This window comes from Amblyraja radiata, chromosome 17, assembly GCF_010909765.2.
Source record: "Amblyraja radiata isolate CabotCenter1 chromosome 17, sAmbRad1.1.pri, whole genome shotgun sequence".
Taxonomy (NCBI): domain Eukaryota; kingdom Metazoa; phylum Chordata; class Chondrichthyes; order Rajiformes; family Rajidae; genus Amblyraja; species Amblyraja radiata.
In genome coordinates, this window is record NC_045972.1 from 24,969,045 (window position 1) to 24,988,283 (window position 19,239).

The following is a 19,239-nucleotide window of genomic DNA, read 5'->3' on the forward strand; positions in this document are numbered from 1 at the left end:
ACTTGAGGGTATAACAATGATTTTGACTTGATTAGACTCAACCTGTCCAAATCACATTGGGGTCCCCTACAACTCTCCTATATGGTGTCTGAAACTCTGCACTCTCTTGGAACTACAATGCTTAGGTCCAAGAGAACATTGGCTAGCAAGATCGGACATTCACATCCAGCAAAGGTAAGTTTAGGGCAGTAGAGTTCACAGACAGTGAGTGAAGATGGTGTATGTACGGACACAGGAAATCCAGCAGCTTAATCTCCTCAGCATTTCTACAAAGTGGCCCAACTAAGCAAAACCAAATGAGAATGACAATCAAAAAGGCACAACAGAGGATGTACTTCCTGCGGCAGCTGAGGAAGCACAATCTGCCACAGGCAATGGTGGTCCAATTCTATACGGCCATCGTAGAGTCTGTCCTCACCTTCTCCATCATGGTCTGGTTTGGCTCAGCCACCAATCCGGAGGCTGCAGCGAATCGTCCGATCAGCTGAGAAGGTTAATGGCTGCAACCTTCCCTCCATTGACGAACTGTACACTGCAAGGGTCAGGAAGTGAGCGGGTAAGGTCATCTCTGACCCCTCTTACCCTGGCCACAAACTCTTTGAATCACTTCCCTCTGGAAGGCAACTCCGGACTGTTGTAGCTGCCACAGCCAGACATAAAAACAGCTTTTTTTCCATGAGTAGTAGCTCTACTCAATAACCAAAAATCTGTAGCTCCTTTTGCTCTGGTATTTTATTTAATTCACATGTTTAATCAATATTGTTTTATTATGAATGTCTAATGTTTTATGTGTCATTCCTAACTGTCACTGTATGTCATGTTGTCACTTGCAGGTGGAGCACCAAGGCAAATTCCTTGTATGTGAATACTTGGCCAATAAACTTATTCATTCATTCATTCATTCATTCATTCATTCATTTTAGCTAGTATTGTCAATTAGAAACTGTGCAAAATTGGTCACTTTTTAAAGGATTATTGTTGACTAGCCATTAAGAAACAGAGAAAGTTAAGAAGAAATAAGATTTTCCGCACGCAGTACATGTTCCAGAACTTGTATGTACAGGTCTGGTATCAGTGCCTGCCTCCTGTCTGGGGATGTCCACCCTAAGTCAAGTCAAATCAATGGACACATAAGGAACTGCAAATGCTGGTTTACAAACAAAAACACAAACAGCTGGAGTAACGCAGCAGTCGGCATTTCTGGACCACATGAATAGGTGACATTTTGGGTCTGGCCCCTTTTTCATACTGATAGTAGGGAGGAGAAAGCTGGTAGAGACATGGGTAAGTCAAGTTAATTCAAGTCATGTTTGTTTCCATATGCTAAAGCACGGTGAAGTACAGGTCAAATGAAAATGTTGCTTGCAGCAGCATCACAGGCACATAAACTCAGACACTAAAACACACTAAAATATAAATCATCTATATAACTAAAAGTCTCATCTTGACCACTTCATGTCTGCGCTGTTATTTTATTCTGTGGCTGTTCAGAGGACACAGCCATAGAATAAAATAACGTACATTTAGAAAGGAAATTAGGAAGAATGTATTTAGTCAGTGGGTGGTGAATCTGTGGAATTCATTGCCACAGAAGGCAGCAGAGGTGAAGTCAATGGATATTTCTAAGGCAAAGATTGACTTCATTATTTTTGATTATTATGGGCACCTGGTGTTATGGGGAGAAGGCAGGAGAATGGGGTTGAAAGGGAAAATTAGATCAACTATGACTGAATGGTGGAGCCGACATGATGGGCCAAATGGCCTAATTCTGCTCCAATAACTTATGAACTTATAATACCTCAGATGCGGAAGGAACCCAGAGACAGTGAACCGTAGACTTGGTTACAGTCACCTACCAGTGTGTGGCTCAATAGAAAAGTACGGTTGCCCTTCCAGGATGCTGTAGACCAGTTTTGCGCTGTTTCCATACACAGGGTCATCAGCATCTGTAGCTGTTATCCCCAGGACAGAAGTTCCTAGAGGAATGCAAGAACAGAACAAAGTTTAAGATCAGAAAAAATATAATTCATCTCAGCAAAGCTTGTATGTATGCTCAGAAGTGCAGTATGTTGTTAAAAGTAATGATTTCATTGTTCCATTTTGGGTCATATGACAATAAGGCACTATTAGCTCTTGTCTTGGCTCTTGAGTAATGGTCTAGACACAAGGAACTGCAGATGCTGGTTTACTAAAAAGGACATAAATGCTGGAGTAACTCAGCAGGTCGGGCGACATCTCTGCAGAACAAGGATAGGTGATGTTTCAGTCCTAAGATAGGTCCCGACCTAAAACATCACCTGTCTATCTTCTCCAAACATTCTACCTGAATTTGTCAAACAGTTTGTGTCTTTCCTTTTCGGTAATTCTCTATCCCCTATGCCCCTAATTATTTCCGAATAATCAGATGCCAGATTATTGGAGCATTATTACAACAACCAGCGTTTATTTTGTGATGGTACATTGCACCAGCACCTCTAAAAAGCAAAAGACTAGATTTTCAATTAAAATTTAAAAAAAATTATATTACAAAAAGATTGCTAACAGTTACAAAATAAAATGCATAAATTAAATTAGGCGGTCAGGTCCTTAAACAAGTTTTGGATGGTGATCCACCATTTACACCAATAATAAAGAATAAAGAAGAATCTTCGCCCAAAATGCCATCTATCCATGTTCACCAGAGATGCTGTCTGGCCCACTGAGTTACTCCAGCTCTTTGTGCCATTTTTTTTTTTTTTTTGTGAAAATATTTTTTTATTGGAGATAGGTACATAACTTATTTACATCATTACAGTCTTACATTTTTAAATTGATAATATTGTCAGTTATGTGCCATTTAAACAAGCATCTGCAGTAGTTAGTTTTAGTTCTAGAGATACAGCATAGAAACAGGCCCTTCAGCCCACTGATCACCCTTACACTAATTTTATGTTACCCAGCATCCTACACAACAGGGACAATTTACAGAAGCCATTTAACCTTCATGTCTTTGGGATGTGGTAGGAAACCGGAGTGCCCGGAGAAAACCAGTCACAGGGAGAACGTACAAAGTACATACAGACTGCATCCATGGTCTGGATCGGGTAATCAATGGTGGGTGCAGACTCAGTGGGTTGAAGGGCCTGGTTCCATGCAGTATCTCTAAACTAAATTAAACTAAACTAAATCACAACCAATTTGTCCAAGGTCAGAGAATATAAAGCATGGATTTGAACTAGATAGTAAATGACTGTGAAGAAGTAAAGGATCAAGAGGCTGGTTGGTCCACTGATGCTATGAATTAGAGTCATAGTCATAGTCATGCAGCATGGAAACAGGTACTTCGACTCAAGTTGCCCACACTGACCAACATGTCCCATCTGCACCAGTCCCACCTGCCTGCGTTTGGCCCATATCCCTCTAAACCTGTCTAGTTTAGTTTAGTTTAGAGATACAGTATGGAAACAGGCCTTTTGGTCCACCCGACTCCGCGCCAACCAGCGATCACCCCATACTCTGGCACTATCCTACACACTAGGGACAATTTACAATTTTACTAAAGCCAATTAACCTCCAAACCTGTACACCTTTGGAGTGAGGGAGGAAACCGGAGCACCCAGAGAAAACCCACGCAGGTCATGGGGAGAACAGACAAACTCCATAAAGACAGCACCAGATTCAGCTGGAGTATAAAGTTTTGCTTGACTTCACTTCTTATTCCTGTTTCGCTAATTTTTAAAATCTGTCAGGAAAGCAATTAAAAGTTACACTGATATTTATTTAGAAGCTGACGGAATTCAAAAGCAGTGATATCGTTGTGAAACTTTTATAAGACTCTGGATCTTTTGTACCAAGTGCACAGTGCAGAATTCTGGTTTCTATGCCATGAAAAGGAAATGGGATAAAAATAGAAAATATATAGTGATAAAACTGAGAGATTTCAGCTCTCAGCAAAGATTGAACCAGCTAAGATTTATTCTTTAATAAAGCAATCTGATGAAAACTTTTAAAATTATAAATAAGTTGTATAGGTATACTGCAGGGAGAATGATTACTCTTGCTCAAAAATGCATAACTCAGGGTCATAAATATATAATAGGTTAAAACAGCAATTTGATAATGACCCAATAATCCTAATGCATAAAATCATTCAATCATAGAATCATACAGCATGGAAATAGGCCATTCAGCCCAACTTGTCTATACTGACCAATGGACATCTTTTCATTTTAACCGTACTTGATCCATTGCCCTCGAAGTTGAACATTGAATCCTCCAATTTTAGCTAACCTCCTCACCAATATGATCAAGGACCAGTCTCACTACCTCTTCTCCCCACTCCCATCAAGCAAGAGGTACAGAAGTGTGAAAATGCATACCCAAGGTCAGAATCCAGCCCGTCTCCGGCGCTGTAAGGCAGCAGCTCTACTACTTGCACCACAGTGCCGCTCTATCAATTTATCAGAAGCATTGACAGGGTAGACATTCAGAACCTTCATGCCAGGGGGGACCACCGGGTGGCGCCCGTAATGGTCGTTTCGCCAACAGTCTGTCTAGTCCCTTCTCTGTTTTTATTGTTTTACGTTTTTTTTAAATGTATGTTTCAATGTTTCTTGGTATGTTTTATGTGGGGGTAAACTTATTTCAGCCACTTACCTCGACGGAGACGCGATGGAGATACGTTTCTCCGTCTCCCCTGCGGACTAACAACATGGAGTGGTGCGCCTTTCCTGGAGACCGGCCCGGAGCTTCAAGCCACGGGCGCGGCGCTGCGCGGACTTTAACATCGCGGAGCGGGCGATCCTTTACTGAGGATCGCCAGCGAAAGTGCCCCGACTGCGGGGCCTGTGGACTTTAACACCGTGAAGCCCGCGGTCTCCAATTAGAGGAGGCTGACTCAGGAGCTCCATGCCACGGAGTGTTCCGATCTGTCCTGACACCGGAGTTTTGATCATCCCGAGGTGAGGGCTTGAACATCGGACCGTTGGCAGCGGCGACTGTGGAGCGCTCCGACCATGGGTGAACAAAGGAGGAAGATAACTGAACTTTATTGCTTTCCATCACAGTGAGGAATGTTGATTCCCCTGTGGTGGATGTTTATGTTAAATGTTATTTTATGTGGCTGTGTGTATTGCTGCTTTTCACATAGTATGGCTGTATGGTAACTCAAATTTCACTGTACCTTAATTGGTTAAGTGACAATAAACGCAAACGTGAACTTGAACTTGATTTGTCAAAGACTTGAGGACGTAGCTTTAAGGTGAAAGGGAGAATGTTTAAAGATGTTAACATTTTAAAGGTTGTCTGCCTTTGTCACAATGCATTCATCAAACTACAGATTGAGTAGTTAATGAATATATTACTACAGCAGGGATTTTATGGAAATCAAATCAACAAAGGAGAATGTTTGGTAAACTGTTAAAAGATTAGACAGTTAAATAACAGCTTTCAAACATTTTATTGAAAGTTAATCCTTCACACCTACTCAGCAACTCTCCCCAGCTACCTGAAGCCCAATGTTTGCCAGCAATCACAAAAGCACAGCGGTTGCAGCGTTGTTTCAGAATTTCCAGAGGCATTTGTTAAATATTACAGCTCCCACCCTTTGAGACGAATGCGGTTTGGAGCGAGAGGGGCTGAGTTAGTGAGGGGTGAGAGGTTTCTAGATCCTCCCAAAATAGGAAGCATCTTGTTAATATCCACCTTTTCAAAGATCCCTTGGGTTCTAATATATATTTAATTCACGAATCGGCACGGTGGCGCAGCGGCAGAGTTGCTGCCTTAAGGGTCTGTCCCACGAGCATGCGACTGCATGCGGCAAGCGCGCCCAAACCAGAAGCGAGGGCTGCGCGGAGGTCGAGAGAGTGACAGGAAGTCCAAGCGAAGTCCGCGGGAAGTTCGCGCGTGACGTACGGCACCGAGGCGGCTGTGGGCTGGCAGGAAGTTGCCGCGCGGAATTTTTGAACACGTTCAGTTTTTCAGAGCCCTGCGCGATGTCGGGACCAGCTCCGCACAACTCCATACGGTTCCGGCGATCGAAGTGGGACCCGCCCCGCGAGCCATACGGCTCAAGCGACCACATTAGGTCGCGCTTGCCGCATGGAGTCGCATGCTCGTGGGACAGGCCCTTTACTGTGTCAGAGACCCGGGTTCAACACTGACTAAGATTGCTGACTGTACGGAGTTTGTACTACATTCTCTCTGTGACACTGTAGGCTTTCTCTGGATGCTTCAGTTTCCTTCCACACTCCTAAGAGGTGCAAATTTGTAGGCTAATTGGTTCAGTAAAATTGTAAATTGTCCCTAGAGTAGAGCTAGTGTACGGGATGATTGCCGGTTGGCTCGGACTCGGTGGGCTGTAGAGCCTGTTTTCTCGTTGTATCTCTAAAGCCTAAAGTCAATCCAGGTATTAATCCCGCTAACCTTTTCCAAACCTGCTTCTAATGCAGTAGCATCCCTCCTTAAATCAGGAGCCCAATTTTGTGTATAGCACTCTGTATGTGGTCTAATTACACACTGCTGGAATGTAACTGTTCTCCAGGAGTTTGGAGAGATGGTATTGTGCCAGCACTAGCATGAAGGGCACTCAGTCCAATGAGACCAGCTGTGGATTTGGCAGAAGTTAACCAAGTAAGACAAGTAAGGATGAGTGGCGGACAAACCAAGGGCAAAGCTACGCACCGAATCCAAGCCCAGTAGTGTGCTTAAACACACTGCTCAGCAACTGGGCTGCCTGCCATGGTAGAACTACATTTAGATTCCAAAAGAATGAGTAATTAATTATTCCACGTCTGCAATAGCATCTTTATGAAAGCCAGGAAAGGTGCACCATGAGATACATGGAACTGCAGATGCTGGTTTACCAAATAAGCCACAAAGTGCTGGTGTAACCCAACGGGTCTGGCAGCATCTCTGGAGAAGTCACAGTGAAAAGCTTTGTTTTGCTTGCTACCCAAACGCAGATCAGACATACCATACCATCAAGCCAAACTCAAGTGCAATAGGTAGAGCGAAGGGGAAGCTATAGAGTGCAGAGTGTAGTTCTCAGCATTATAGAGCATCAGTTCCATTGGCCAATGTCCAATATCCGCAAAGGGGTAGGGATGAATCAGACCCTGAATGGTACCCTAGTTTATGGATGGAAATGGTAGTCTAGAGAATATCCAGTCCAGTCTAATCTAGTCCAGTTCTGGGGAATATTACACGGTAATCTTTTGGGTCAGAGCCTTTCTTCGGATGGACTGTGGTGGATGTGGGGGATGGGGGCAGATGGGGGTTTTGGGTAGTGGGGGAGAAAGCTGGAAGAGAGGTGGGGCAGGACAAAGCCTGGTGGATACAGGTGAGAATGGTTTGTAATTTGCAGGTAGTTGGACAAAGGCCAGAGACGAAAGGACAAAAACTGTGAGATAAGGATAGAAGATTGTGAATTGTGAAGCCAGAGTAAAAAGACCCTTCGGCCCACTGAATCCATGCCATCCATGATAACCCATACACTAGTTCTATCCTACACACTAGGGACAATTTACAGAGAACAAATAACCTGCAAAGCTGCATGTCTATGGAATGTGGGAAGAAACCAAAGCACCCAGAGAAAACCCACACGATCACAGGGAGAACTTGCAAACTCCATACAGACAGCGCCTGTAGTCAGGATCAAATCCGAGTCCCTGGCGTAGTGAGGCTGGCAGTACCTCTACCGCATCATGTTCGGCACAAACTATGTGGGCCAAAGGGCCCGTTCCTCCGCTGTACTGTTCTATGTCCGTGGAAACCCTTCTGTACCCTTTCCTTGCTTCCTAGAGTTAGGTGACTGGTTTAGGGTAATGTATCCTAACATGCCCTGTACATGTACAAAACATTGTGCTCAGTCTTTGGTAAAAACCGAACTGGTTTTAAACAAAATTCTGTGCCCCTATTAATAAATTCATGAATCGCATATTTTAGTAATCTCTCGCTTAACATTCCCTGCCACTCTGAATGATTAAATGCAAAAATATGCAGGCCCCCCGTGGCACACCTTTCAGAATTTGTACCATATATTCCATATTGTTCTTTACTGCTCAGTACCACATCTCTGATTGTGAGACCTTCAAGTGTCTGGAGTAATTAAATGTCATATTATGACAATCAGATTATCACTTGCAGCGGCATAACACACAGATAAATATAACAATAAAAAATGCAATAAATTAACCATAATTTGTGGAAAAAATAACATCAAAGTCCACAATACAACCAAAATGCACCCCATAGTGGTTCATATTTGAGGGTTCATATCACACGCTAGAATTTAGAAGATTGAGGGGGGATTTTATAGAAACTTACAAAATTCTTAAGGGGTTGGACAGGCTAGATGCAGGAAGATTATTCCCGATGTTGGTGAAGTCCAGAACTAGGGGTCACAGTTTAAGGATAAGAGGGAAGTCTTTCAGGACCGAGATGAGAAAATCATTTTTTACACAGAGAGTGGTGAATCTGTGGAATTCTCTGCCACAGAAGGTTGTTGAGGCCAGTTCATTGGCTATATTTAAGAGGGAGTTAGATGTGGCCCTCGTGGCTAAAGGGATCAGGAGGTATGGAGAGAAGGCAGGGACAGGATACTGAGTTGGATGATCAGCTATGATCATATTGAATGGCGGTGCAGGCTCGAAGGGCCGAATGGCATACTCCTGCACCTATTTTCTATGTTTCTATGTTTCTATGGTAGTGTTGTGCAATGTTGATGGTAGCTGGGAAGACGCCATTCAGAGCTGGTTCTGACTGGGATTGTTCCTGGTCGTTTCTCACCTCCAGCTCTACACCCTACCCCTACCCCCACCCAACCACCCCCTACTTTCAGTCTGAAGAAGGGTCTCAACCCGAAACATCACGCATCTTTTTTCTCCACAGATGCTGCCTGGCCCGTTGAGTTACTCCAGCACTTTGTGTTTATCTTTGGAATAAACCAGCATTTTCAGTTTATTGTTACTACAAGCTATTAATGATATTGCTGTCGTAATTTGTAAATTACAATTAAATTACAGTTACTTCACTTCAAAAGTAAATAATTGCTGTTTAGTGCATTGAGACACACTGTGGTCATTAAAATTTACAAAATAAATATTAGTTAATTTTTTTCATAACCCAGTCAATGAAGATCATACCATGGTACCTAGTGTGTGTTTTTTTCTCCTCTCTTTTGTGTTACCAGCTGTTTTTGTTTAATCCTTCAGTGGATGCCAACATTATTGCTCTATCAGGGTGCGTTCACCTCTCTCATTCACCCTTGAACTAAATAGTTTCCCAAAATCTGCAGATGTAAAAATAAACTGTGAGAGGACCATACATTTTAGGGCAATACGGTGGCACAGTTGTAGAGTTGCTTCCTATACAGCGCCAGAGACCCGGGTTCGATCGTGACTACGGCTGCTGTCTATACAGAGTTTGTATGTTCTCACTATGACTACGTGGGTTTTGTCCAGGTGCTCCGGTTTCGTCCCACACTGTAAAGACATACAGGTTTGGGGGTGAATTGCCTTCTGTAAAATAGTCCTTAGGTGTTGGATCGATCATTGGCCAGTGTGGACTCAGTGGGCATGTTTCTATGCTGTATCTTGAAACTAAACTACTCTGGTCAATATTCTTTCTTCAGTCAATATCGGGGAGTTTGCCTTATTGTGTATTTGAGCTTGCTGTGTGCAAAGTGGCTGTTTATGAGCCATAACTACAACAGGACACCCTAGGCTGCAAAGTGCCTTGCGATCTCCTGGAAGGAATTTGAAAGTTGGCATAACACACCCCCAATGCCCTCATGCTGAGTCGACTTGAAGATTTTAGCTGCATTGTCTGCATGTCTTTTTGTAATACGTCATCTGATTGTTCCTTCCTCTTATCTATCATTGGGATTTCAAATTCCAGCTGGTATTTGTCAAACAGATCTGCAGAATTTAATTTATTTTACGGTAGGGCACAGCTTCTGTTCAGTTGCTGACCTGACATCAGAGAAGATCTCCATCAGTCAATGTAAGGGTTCATTTCCTTTCAGATACTGCATGTTCTTGTGCATTATGTATTGACGGCAACACACCAAGGTATAAGAAAATCATCTCGCACACACCAACACAAGCATAAGATTATAGTTCAATACTCTTGACTCTTAATACTGGGTGACAGAGCAGCACAGCTGGTAGAGCTGCTGCCTCACAGCATTTGAGTCCAGGGTTCGATGCTGACCTCAGGTGCTGTCTGTGTGGAGTTTACACGTTCTCCCTGGGTTTACGCTGGGTGCTACGTTTTCCTTCCACCTCCTATACATGTGCAAGTTGGCAGATTAATTGTCCCCTGTAAAATTGGTCCCAGTGCGTAGGGAGTGGATGAGAAAGTGGGGTAACATGGAACTAGTGTGAACGGGTGATCGATGGTCAGCGTGGTCTCGGTGGGCCAAAGGGCCAGTTTTCATGCTGTATCTCTAAATTAAACCCAATCACGGCACCTCAGTAATAAGAAGCAAAGACGAGGCAGGGAAAGTGAAATTAGCCAATGAATGTGCATGCACCATTGTTAATATAACTTTAACTCTGCCCTTTGGGAGCATGATAGGGTGAAGAGAAATAGTTGCACTGGTGTTTTGTGACCTGAATACAGCAGATGACACTTAATGAGTGTGAGGTGCAAAGGGACATTGCTTCATTGAGGAAATGTTCCTTAGGTGCTAATTAAATTTCAGTGTCATAAAGGCAGCACAATGGGTTCAGCTTAATAGGAACATTCTGACAACGGATAATTTCACTTGCAACTCAAATGAACAAAAATATTCCCATTAATGAATGCAATACCAATCTAAAGTCAGATATTACTTTGTGTATTGCTAAAGTGAAATTAATTTCCTCAGACAGAGTGTAAACCTTACCCACTCATGGCGTTGCCTTGGGATAATAAGAAAAAGACACAAAAAGCAGCAGCAAATCTTATATCCCAGCATCGACAAGACACTCATTTATAGCTCAAAGCCTGGATCAGTATTGCACAGGTATTACCTTGTGCCTTGTGCTGCCTTACAGCACCAGAGACCCAGATTCAATCCCAACCTCAAGTGCTGCCTGTGTGGAGTTTGCATGTTCTCCCTGTGACCATGTGGGTTTCCTCTGGGTGCTCCGGTTTCCTCCCAAAGGCGCGTAAGCTTGTGGGTTAATTGGGCCTTTGTAAATTTCCACAGAGTGTGTAGAGTGGATGCGAAAGTAGTATAACATAGAACTAGTGTGAATGGGAAATCGATGGGCAACACTGGTGGGCTGCAGGGCCTGATTCCACGCTGTATCTCAAACCAAATTGGATGGCGCGGTGGGGCAACGGTGGAGTTTCTGCCTTACAGCGCCAGAGACCCGTTTTTGATTTTGACTACAAGCGCTGACTGTACAGAATTTGTACGTTCTCCCTATGACCACGTGGGTTTTCTCAAGATGCTCCAGTTTCCTCCCATGCTCCAAAAACTTACAGGTTTATAGATGAATTGGCCTCGGTAAACAAAGATGTAAATGGTCCCTAGTGTGTTGGATCGCACAAGTGTACAGGGTGATCTCTGGTTGGAGGGAACCAGGTGGGCTGAATGGCCTGTAGCAGCACTGTATCTCTAACATCCAAAGTCAAAAGGCTGGAGCAGAATAATCTCCACAGTTAAAAGAATGAATATCAATATCACTATCATGAAGTCTGTGGAGACACAGTGATCGATTGCATTCAAGCAGAGGTTGATAGATTTCTGGATATTGGAGCAATTAATGCATACTGGGATAGTGCAAGGAAATGTTGTCGCAGTAGATGATCAGCCATGATCTTGTTGAATGGTTCAGGAGATGAAAGGCCTAATTCTGCTCACACGCCTTATGTTATGTCAACCACCAACACTCAGAGAAGGACTGGAAAGATATTATCTACAGAAGAAGATAAGCTTTTTCCTGGGCAGTAGATAGCCTAGTTAATGTCCACTATCTGAAGATAATGGTGCACCAGGATTGCCTTCCAATTTGGAGACACAATTTCAAAACAGGTTTTAAAAATACCCAAAACGTAGGTTAATTTACTTTAGACTTCAGCGGTACAGAGCAGAAACAGGCCCTTCGGCCCAAGAGTCCGCGCCGACCCCATACACTAGCACTATCCGACACACTAGGGACAATTTACAATTTACAATTTTACCAAAGCCAAATAACCTACAAACCTCTCAGATTGTACCACTATATAACCATATAACCATATAACAATTACAGCACGGAAACAGGCCATCTCGGCCCTTCTAGTCCGTGCCAAACACGTATTCTCCCCTAGTCCCATCTACCTGCACTCAGACCATAACCCTCCATTCCTTTCCCGTCCATATAACTATCCAATTTATTTTTAAATGATGAAATCGAACCTGCCTCCACCACCTTCACTGGAAGCTCATTCCACACAGCTACCACTCTCTGAGTAAAGAAGTTCCCCCTCATGTTACCCCTAAACTTCTGTCCCTTAATTCTCGTCATGTCCTCTTGTTTGAATCTTCCCTACTCTCAGTGGGAAAAGCTTATCCACGTCAACTCTGTCTATCCCTCTCATCATTTTAAAGACCTCTATCAAGTCCCCCCTTAACCTTCTGCGCTCCAAAGAATTAAGACCTAACTTGTTCAACCTTTCTCTGTAACTTAGTTGCTGAAACCCAGGCAACATTCTAGTAAATCTCCTCTGTACTCTCTCTATTTTGTTGACATCCTTCCTATAATTAGGCGACCAAAATTGTACACCATACTCCAGAATTGGCCTCACCAATGCCTTGTACAATTTTAACATTACATCCCAACTTCTATACTCAATGCTCTGATATATAAAGGCCAGCACACTAAAAGCTTTCTTTACCACCCTATCTACATGAGATTCCACCTTCAGGGAACTGTGCACAGTTATTCCCAGATCCCTCTGTTTAACTGCATTCTTCAATTCCCTACCATTTACCATGTACGTCCTATTTTGATTTGTCCTGCCAACATGTAGCACCTCACACTTATCAGCATTAAACTCCATCTGCCATCTTTCAGCCCACTCTTCCAACTGGCATAAATCTCTCTGTAGACTTTGAAAATCTACTTCATTATCCACAACACCACCTATCTTAGTATCATCTGCATACTTACTAATCCAATTTACCACACCATCATCCAGATCATTGATGTACATGACAAACAACAGTGGACCCAACACAGATCTCTGTGGCACCCCACTAGTCACTGGCCTCCAACCTGACAAACAGCCATCCACCATTACTCTCTGGCATCTCCCATTCAGCCACTGTTGAATCCATCTTGCTACTCCACCATTAATCCCCAACAATTGAACCTTCTTAACCAACCTTCCATGAGGAACCTTGTCAAAGGCCTTACTGAAGTCCATATATACAACATCCACTGCTTTACCCTCATCAATTTCCAGAGTAACCTCTTCAAAAAATTCAAGAAGATTAGTCAAACATGACCTTCCAGGCACAAATCCATGTTGACTGTTCCTAATCAGACCCTGTTTATCCAGATGCTTATATATATTATCTCTAAGTATCCTTTCCATTAATTTGCCCACCACTGACGTCAAACTAACAGGTCTATAATTGTTAGGTTTACTCTTAGAACCCTTTTTAAACAATGGAACAACATGCGCAGTACGCCAATCCTCCGGCACTATTCCCATTTCTAATGACATTTGAAATATTTCTGTCATAGCCCCTGCTATTTCTACACTAACTTCCCTCAATGTCCTAGGGAATATCCTGTCCAGACCTGGAGACTTATCCACTTTTATATTTCTCAAAAGTGTCAGTACTTCCTCTTCTTTGAATCTCATAGTTTCCATAGCTACTCTACCTGTTTCCCTCACCTCACATAATGCAATATCCTTCTCCTTGGTGAATACCGAAGAAAATAAATTGTTCAATATCTCCCCCATCTCTTTTGGCTCTGCAGATAGCTGTCCACTCTGACTCTCTAATGGACCAATTTTATCCCTCGTTATCCTTTTGCTATTAATATAGCTGTAGAAACCCTTTGGATTTACTTTCACCTTACTTGCCAAAGCAACCTCATATCTTCTTTTAGCTTTTCTAATTTCTTTCTTAAGATTCTCTTTACATTCTTTATACTCCTCAAGCACCTCATTTACTCCATGCTGCCTATAATTATTGCAGATCTCTCTCTTTTTCTGAACCGTGTCCAATTTCCCTTGAAAACCATGGCTCTTTCCAATTTTTACTATTTCCTTTCAACCGAACAGGGACATAAAGATTCTGTACTCTTAAAATTTCACCTTTAAATGTCCTCCATTTCTCTTCCACATCTTTCCCATAAAACAAAATGTCCCAATTCATTCCTTTTAAATCCTTTCGCATCTCCTCAAAGTTAGCCTTTCTCCAATCAAAAATCTCAACCCTAGGTCCAGTTCTGACCCTCTCCATAATTATATTGAAACTAATGGTATTGTGATCACTGGACTCGAACTGTTCCCCAACGCATACCTCTGCCACCTGACCCATCTCATTTCCTAACAGGAGGTCCAGCACCGCCCCTGCTCTAGTAGGTACGTCTATGTATTGCTGCAAAAAACTATCCTGCACACATTTTACAAACTCCAACCCATCCAGCCCATTTACAGAATGTGTTTCCCAGTCTATGTGCGGAAAATTGAAATCTCCCACAATCACTACCTTGTGCTTACTACTAATATCTGTACCACCCCTAATTGGCCTCTGGAAATTACTCCTAGTGCATTGGGAGTAGATTCGAAATTGAGATAACATAAAACTAATGTGAAAGGGTGATAGATGGTTGGTGTGGACTCAGTGGACTGAAGGGCCTGTTTCCATGATGTATCTTTCCACCAATCATCACACAGAAAACTAGTGTTCAACTCCACCTCCACCCCATTGAGGACATTGCCAAATCCTTAAAACTAAAACTAAACTGTGGTTTCTGGCACCTTGAGGAAACCACAAGTGCTGGAGGAACTTAACATGTAAGGCAGCATCTGTGAATGGAATGTGAAGAAAGATCCTGAGCCGAAACTACATCTGTCCATTTCCCTCTCCAGATGTTGCCCAAACCACTAGCACTTTTTAATGCTTCACGCCTAATTTCCAATATGTGTGCAATTAAGTCAAAATGTTTTCTGCACCCTCTCCAAAGCCTCCACATCCTTCTTGTCCTTCCTCAGATCATGTCCTTCTTGTCTTTCCTCAAATCAAACTTTCCTAATTACTGTTTCATAAACAATATCTTTAGGTGGGGAGGTGGTTTACTACAATGCTGCCTGAATTAGAGGGTTTCGGGTAGAGGGAGAGGTCGGATAGACTTTTAATGTTTTCCCTGGAATGTCAGAGGTTGAGGAGAGACTTGATAGAAGTTTCTAAAATTATGAGAGGCATGGATAGGGTAGACGGTCAGACCCTTTCTCCCAGGATGGAAATGTCCAACATTAGAGGGCACAGCTATAAGGTGAGAGAGGAAAAGCTTAATGGAGATGCGTGGGGGCAGGTTTTTTACACAAAGAGTGGTGGGTGCCTGGAACGCAATGCCAGTGGTGATTTTGAAGGCAGAATCAATAACGTCATTTAAGAGGCTTTTAGATAGACACATGGGAGTGTAGGGAATAGAGGGATATGGATCATGTAACAGGCAGATAAGATTGATTCAAATTGGCATCATATTTAGACAATAGGTGCAGGAGTAGGCCCTTTGGCCCTTCAAGCCAGCACTGCCATTCAATATGATCATGGCTTATCATCCACAATCAGTACCCCATTCCTGCCTGCTCCCCATATCCCCTGACTCCACTATCTTTAAGAGCCCTATCTAGCCCTCTATTGAAAGTATCCGGAGAACCGGCCTCCACCATCCGCAGAGAATTCCACAGACCCACAACTCACTGTGTGAAAAAGTGTTTCCTCATCTCCGTTCTAAATGGCTTACCGCATATACTTAAACTGTGGCCCCTGGTTCTTGTAGTTGGCACACACATTGTGGGCCAAGAGACCCTTTCCTGTGCTGTACTGTTCCATGTCTCATGTTCTATGTTCTGACATTCCAGTAAATTACTCCAACATAGGGTTAAACAGCTCTCTGCCACAGGCCAACAGCAAAGAGTTGAGGTAAATCAAGAACTAATGACTGCATGAAGTGAGAGTTACATTTTAAAAAGCTGCAGATGTCTGTCAATGCCTATGGTTTAGCAAGTTAATCAAGTCAGTAGCTAAGCCATAAAGAAAAGAAGGTCACAGGTTCAATCCTGTGTTTATGCTGAGTTAACTGATCTTATGCAGGTCAGCGGGAACAGAACTGCCCACAGTAGCTCTTCCTGATTACTAATCTGTAGGTCTCACTGGGATTGTGCATGTACAGATGGTGATGTCTTGGCATTAATAATCAGTTGACCTACCCTGACTCCAGATCCCCCAACATTATCAGTTTAGAAAGGGTTTTGTTTTAATTCAGTCATTACATGTGTGGGCATTGGTGGCCAGGACGGCATTTGTTGCCCTTCCTAATGGCCTGCAAGAATGTGGTGGTTGGCTGTCTACTGGAACCATTCCCAATCTTTGATAAATGTTACCCCAGTTACTCCAGTTACTATTTAGGCTGGTACACGGATAGGGCAGGTTTAGAGTGATTAGGACCAAATGCAGACAGGTGGGGCTAGTGTAGATGGGACATATTGGTCGGTGTGGGCAAGTTGCGCTGAAGGGTCATTTTCCACATTGTATGACTCTATAACTCTATGACCCAGGACATTTCTGTCGGCAGTTAGGATCCAACCTCCTAATACTTCCTAATACCACGTACCTCCAGTAACAGGGACAGTTTCTTCCCAGCTGTTACAGGCAACCTCCCTTCCATTGATTCCATCTACACTTCATGCTGCCTCAGCAAGATCAAGGACCACTCACTCCGTTCACTTCCTCTTCTCCCCTCTCCCATCAGTTTTGGGGTTGAGAGGGAAAAATAGGTCAGCCGTGATTGAATGGCGAAGTAGACTCAAAAGGCTGAATGGCCTAATTCTGCTCCAATGTTTAATGGTCTTAGAACCTAAAATAAATTCCATCCTGTGATCTACCAGCCCTATCCTTAACTTAGCCTTGATTCCTTAGAACTGCTGGCATACTCAAAGTCACTGGTCAGTAGTCAAGAATGGTCGCTTATTAGTTTAGTTTAGTTAGGAGATACAGCACGGAAACAGACCCTTTGGCCAACTTAGTCCATGCCGACCAGTGATCCCCACACACGAGCACTATATAACACATAAGGATAGTGATTGGTACATGTGTTGCAAAATTACAGTAAATATTTACAGCCAGTGGATCTATTTCTGTCCAGGGCAATGCTGGCAGGACTGTGCAGATAATTAAATCAGTAAAGAACTGCTTTTACAAAGTTTTACACAGTCAACTCCAAAGCAAACACCCAGCATGAAGTTTACTTTAGACTTTAGAAATACTGCATGGATACAGGCCCTTCAGCCAACCGAGTCTATGCCAATCATTCATCACCGTATGCACCAGCACTATCCTACACACTATGGTCAATTTTACAATTTTACCAAAGCCAGTTAACCTAAAAACCTGTGCGTCTTTGTAGTGTGGGTGAAACCGGAGCACCCAGAGAAAACCCACGGTCACAGGGAAAACATACAAACTTCCTACAGACAACAGGATCGTACCTGAGTCTCAAGAGCTGTAAGGCAGCAACACTACCACGGCACCACTGTGCTGGTCCGAGTACTCAAGGAGAACCACTAGAATGATATTCCTCTCTTTAACTACCATCCAGAGAGTGCTAAATGTTCCCTGGTGGTTCCATAGAACATTGTTCATTAGCAGCAGTCCACATGCAAGCTTTCTAGCCTTTGCCTACTGCATCAAGGAAACAGAAAGTGCTGGAGGTCAGCTGAGGGTTCACTGAGTCTATGAGAGGTCGCTGATACACTGGGATGAGGGACTAGGCAGTTAGTATTTGGTTCCTTAGTTGTATGCCAGCCATTGTTGACGCATCTCCGGTATCTCCATCCATTTGAACTTTCACTCAATTGTTGCTTAGAACTTTATTTGTTTAATTCTTTGCTTAGAGATAGAGCACAGAAACACTCCGGCCCACCAAACCTGCACCAACCAGTGATCACCGCGTAAAATTGCACTATTCTACTCATGAGGGATAATTTTACAATTTTACCTAAGCCAATTAGTCTACAAATCTGTACGTCTCTGGATTGTGGGAGAAAACCAGAGCACCTGGAGAAATCTCTCGCAGTTAGGGTGAGAACGTACAAACCTCGAACAGACAGCACCCGTAGTCAGGATCGAACCTGGGTCTCTGGCATTGTAAGGTAGCTACTCTACCGCTGCGCCACTGTGCCACTTCCATCCATGCTGGAGAATGAAGAACCAGAGGGCATGGCTTAATAGTGAGAGGGGAAGGTTCACTTGGAAATTGAGAGCCATGGTTGTAAATAATACCAATGTATTTTAGTCTGAAGATGGTCATCAGTGTGAAGAAGGGACCTGATCCAAGACGTCGCCTATCAATGTTCTCCTGAGATGCTGCCTGGACCGCTGAGCTGCTCCAGCACTTTGTGCCGTCTTTTGTAAACCAGGATCTGAATATTTTTCCTCGAATATTTTTTAGTTAGCTTACATTAGTTACATGTATTACTTTCAAAATATATTACTTTTCATTAATCCAATTTGGAGAATCAAGCACCAGAGGCACTGCTTTATGGCGAGGGGAAAGATTTACTCAAAACCTGAAGGGCAAATTTCTTACACAGAAGGTGGGAGGTATATGGAACGAGCTGTCTGAGGAAATGGTTGAGGCAGCTACAAATGCGGGTAAATGGGACTTAGAGAGGCATAGACACAAATTGCTGGAGTAACTCAACGGCAGCATCTCTGGAGAAAAGGAACTGGTGACATTTCAGGTCAAGATCCTTCCTCACACTGAAGAAGGGTCTTAACCTGAAACGTCACCTATTTCTTTTCTCCAGAAATGCTGCCTGACCCGCTGAGTTACTCCAGCATTTTGTGTCTATCTTCAGTCAAAAGCAGCATCTCCAGTTCCTCCTACGCACTTAAAGGGGCATTTTAGTTAATGCGGATGAGTTGGACCAAAGGACCTGTTTCTGGGCTTTATAACTCTATTTGCATTTTTGTGCAAATTGCTTTTATTTAATAGTTTCTAAACAATTAAATCTAATTGCTTCCAATCACAGGCTCAATTA

The 19,239-nt window shown here is 43.1% G+C and overlaps 1 protein-coding gene across 1 annotated transcript in view; it reads right to left on the bottom strand.

Annotated features, from left to right (window-relative positions):
- Positions 1 to 19,239, bottom strand: part of LOC116982590 (cadherin-8-like) — a 201,581-nt gene that overhangs the window by 100,957 nt on the left and 81,385 nt on the right. The window contains exon 4 of the mRNA XM_033035865.1: positions 1,857 to 1,976. Coding sequence (XP_032891756.1) covers positions 1,857 to 1,976 — 120 coding nt within the window. The remainder of the gene's footprint in view (positions 1 to 1,856; positions 1,977 to 19,239) is intronic.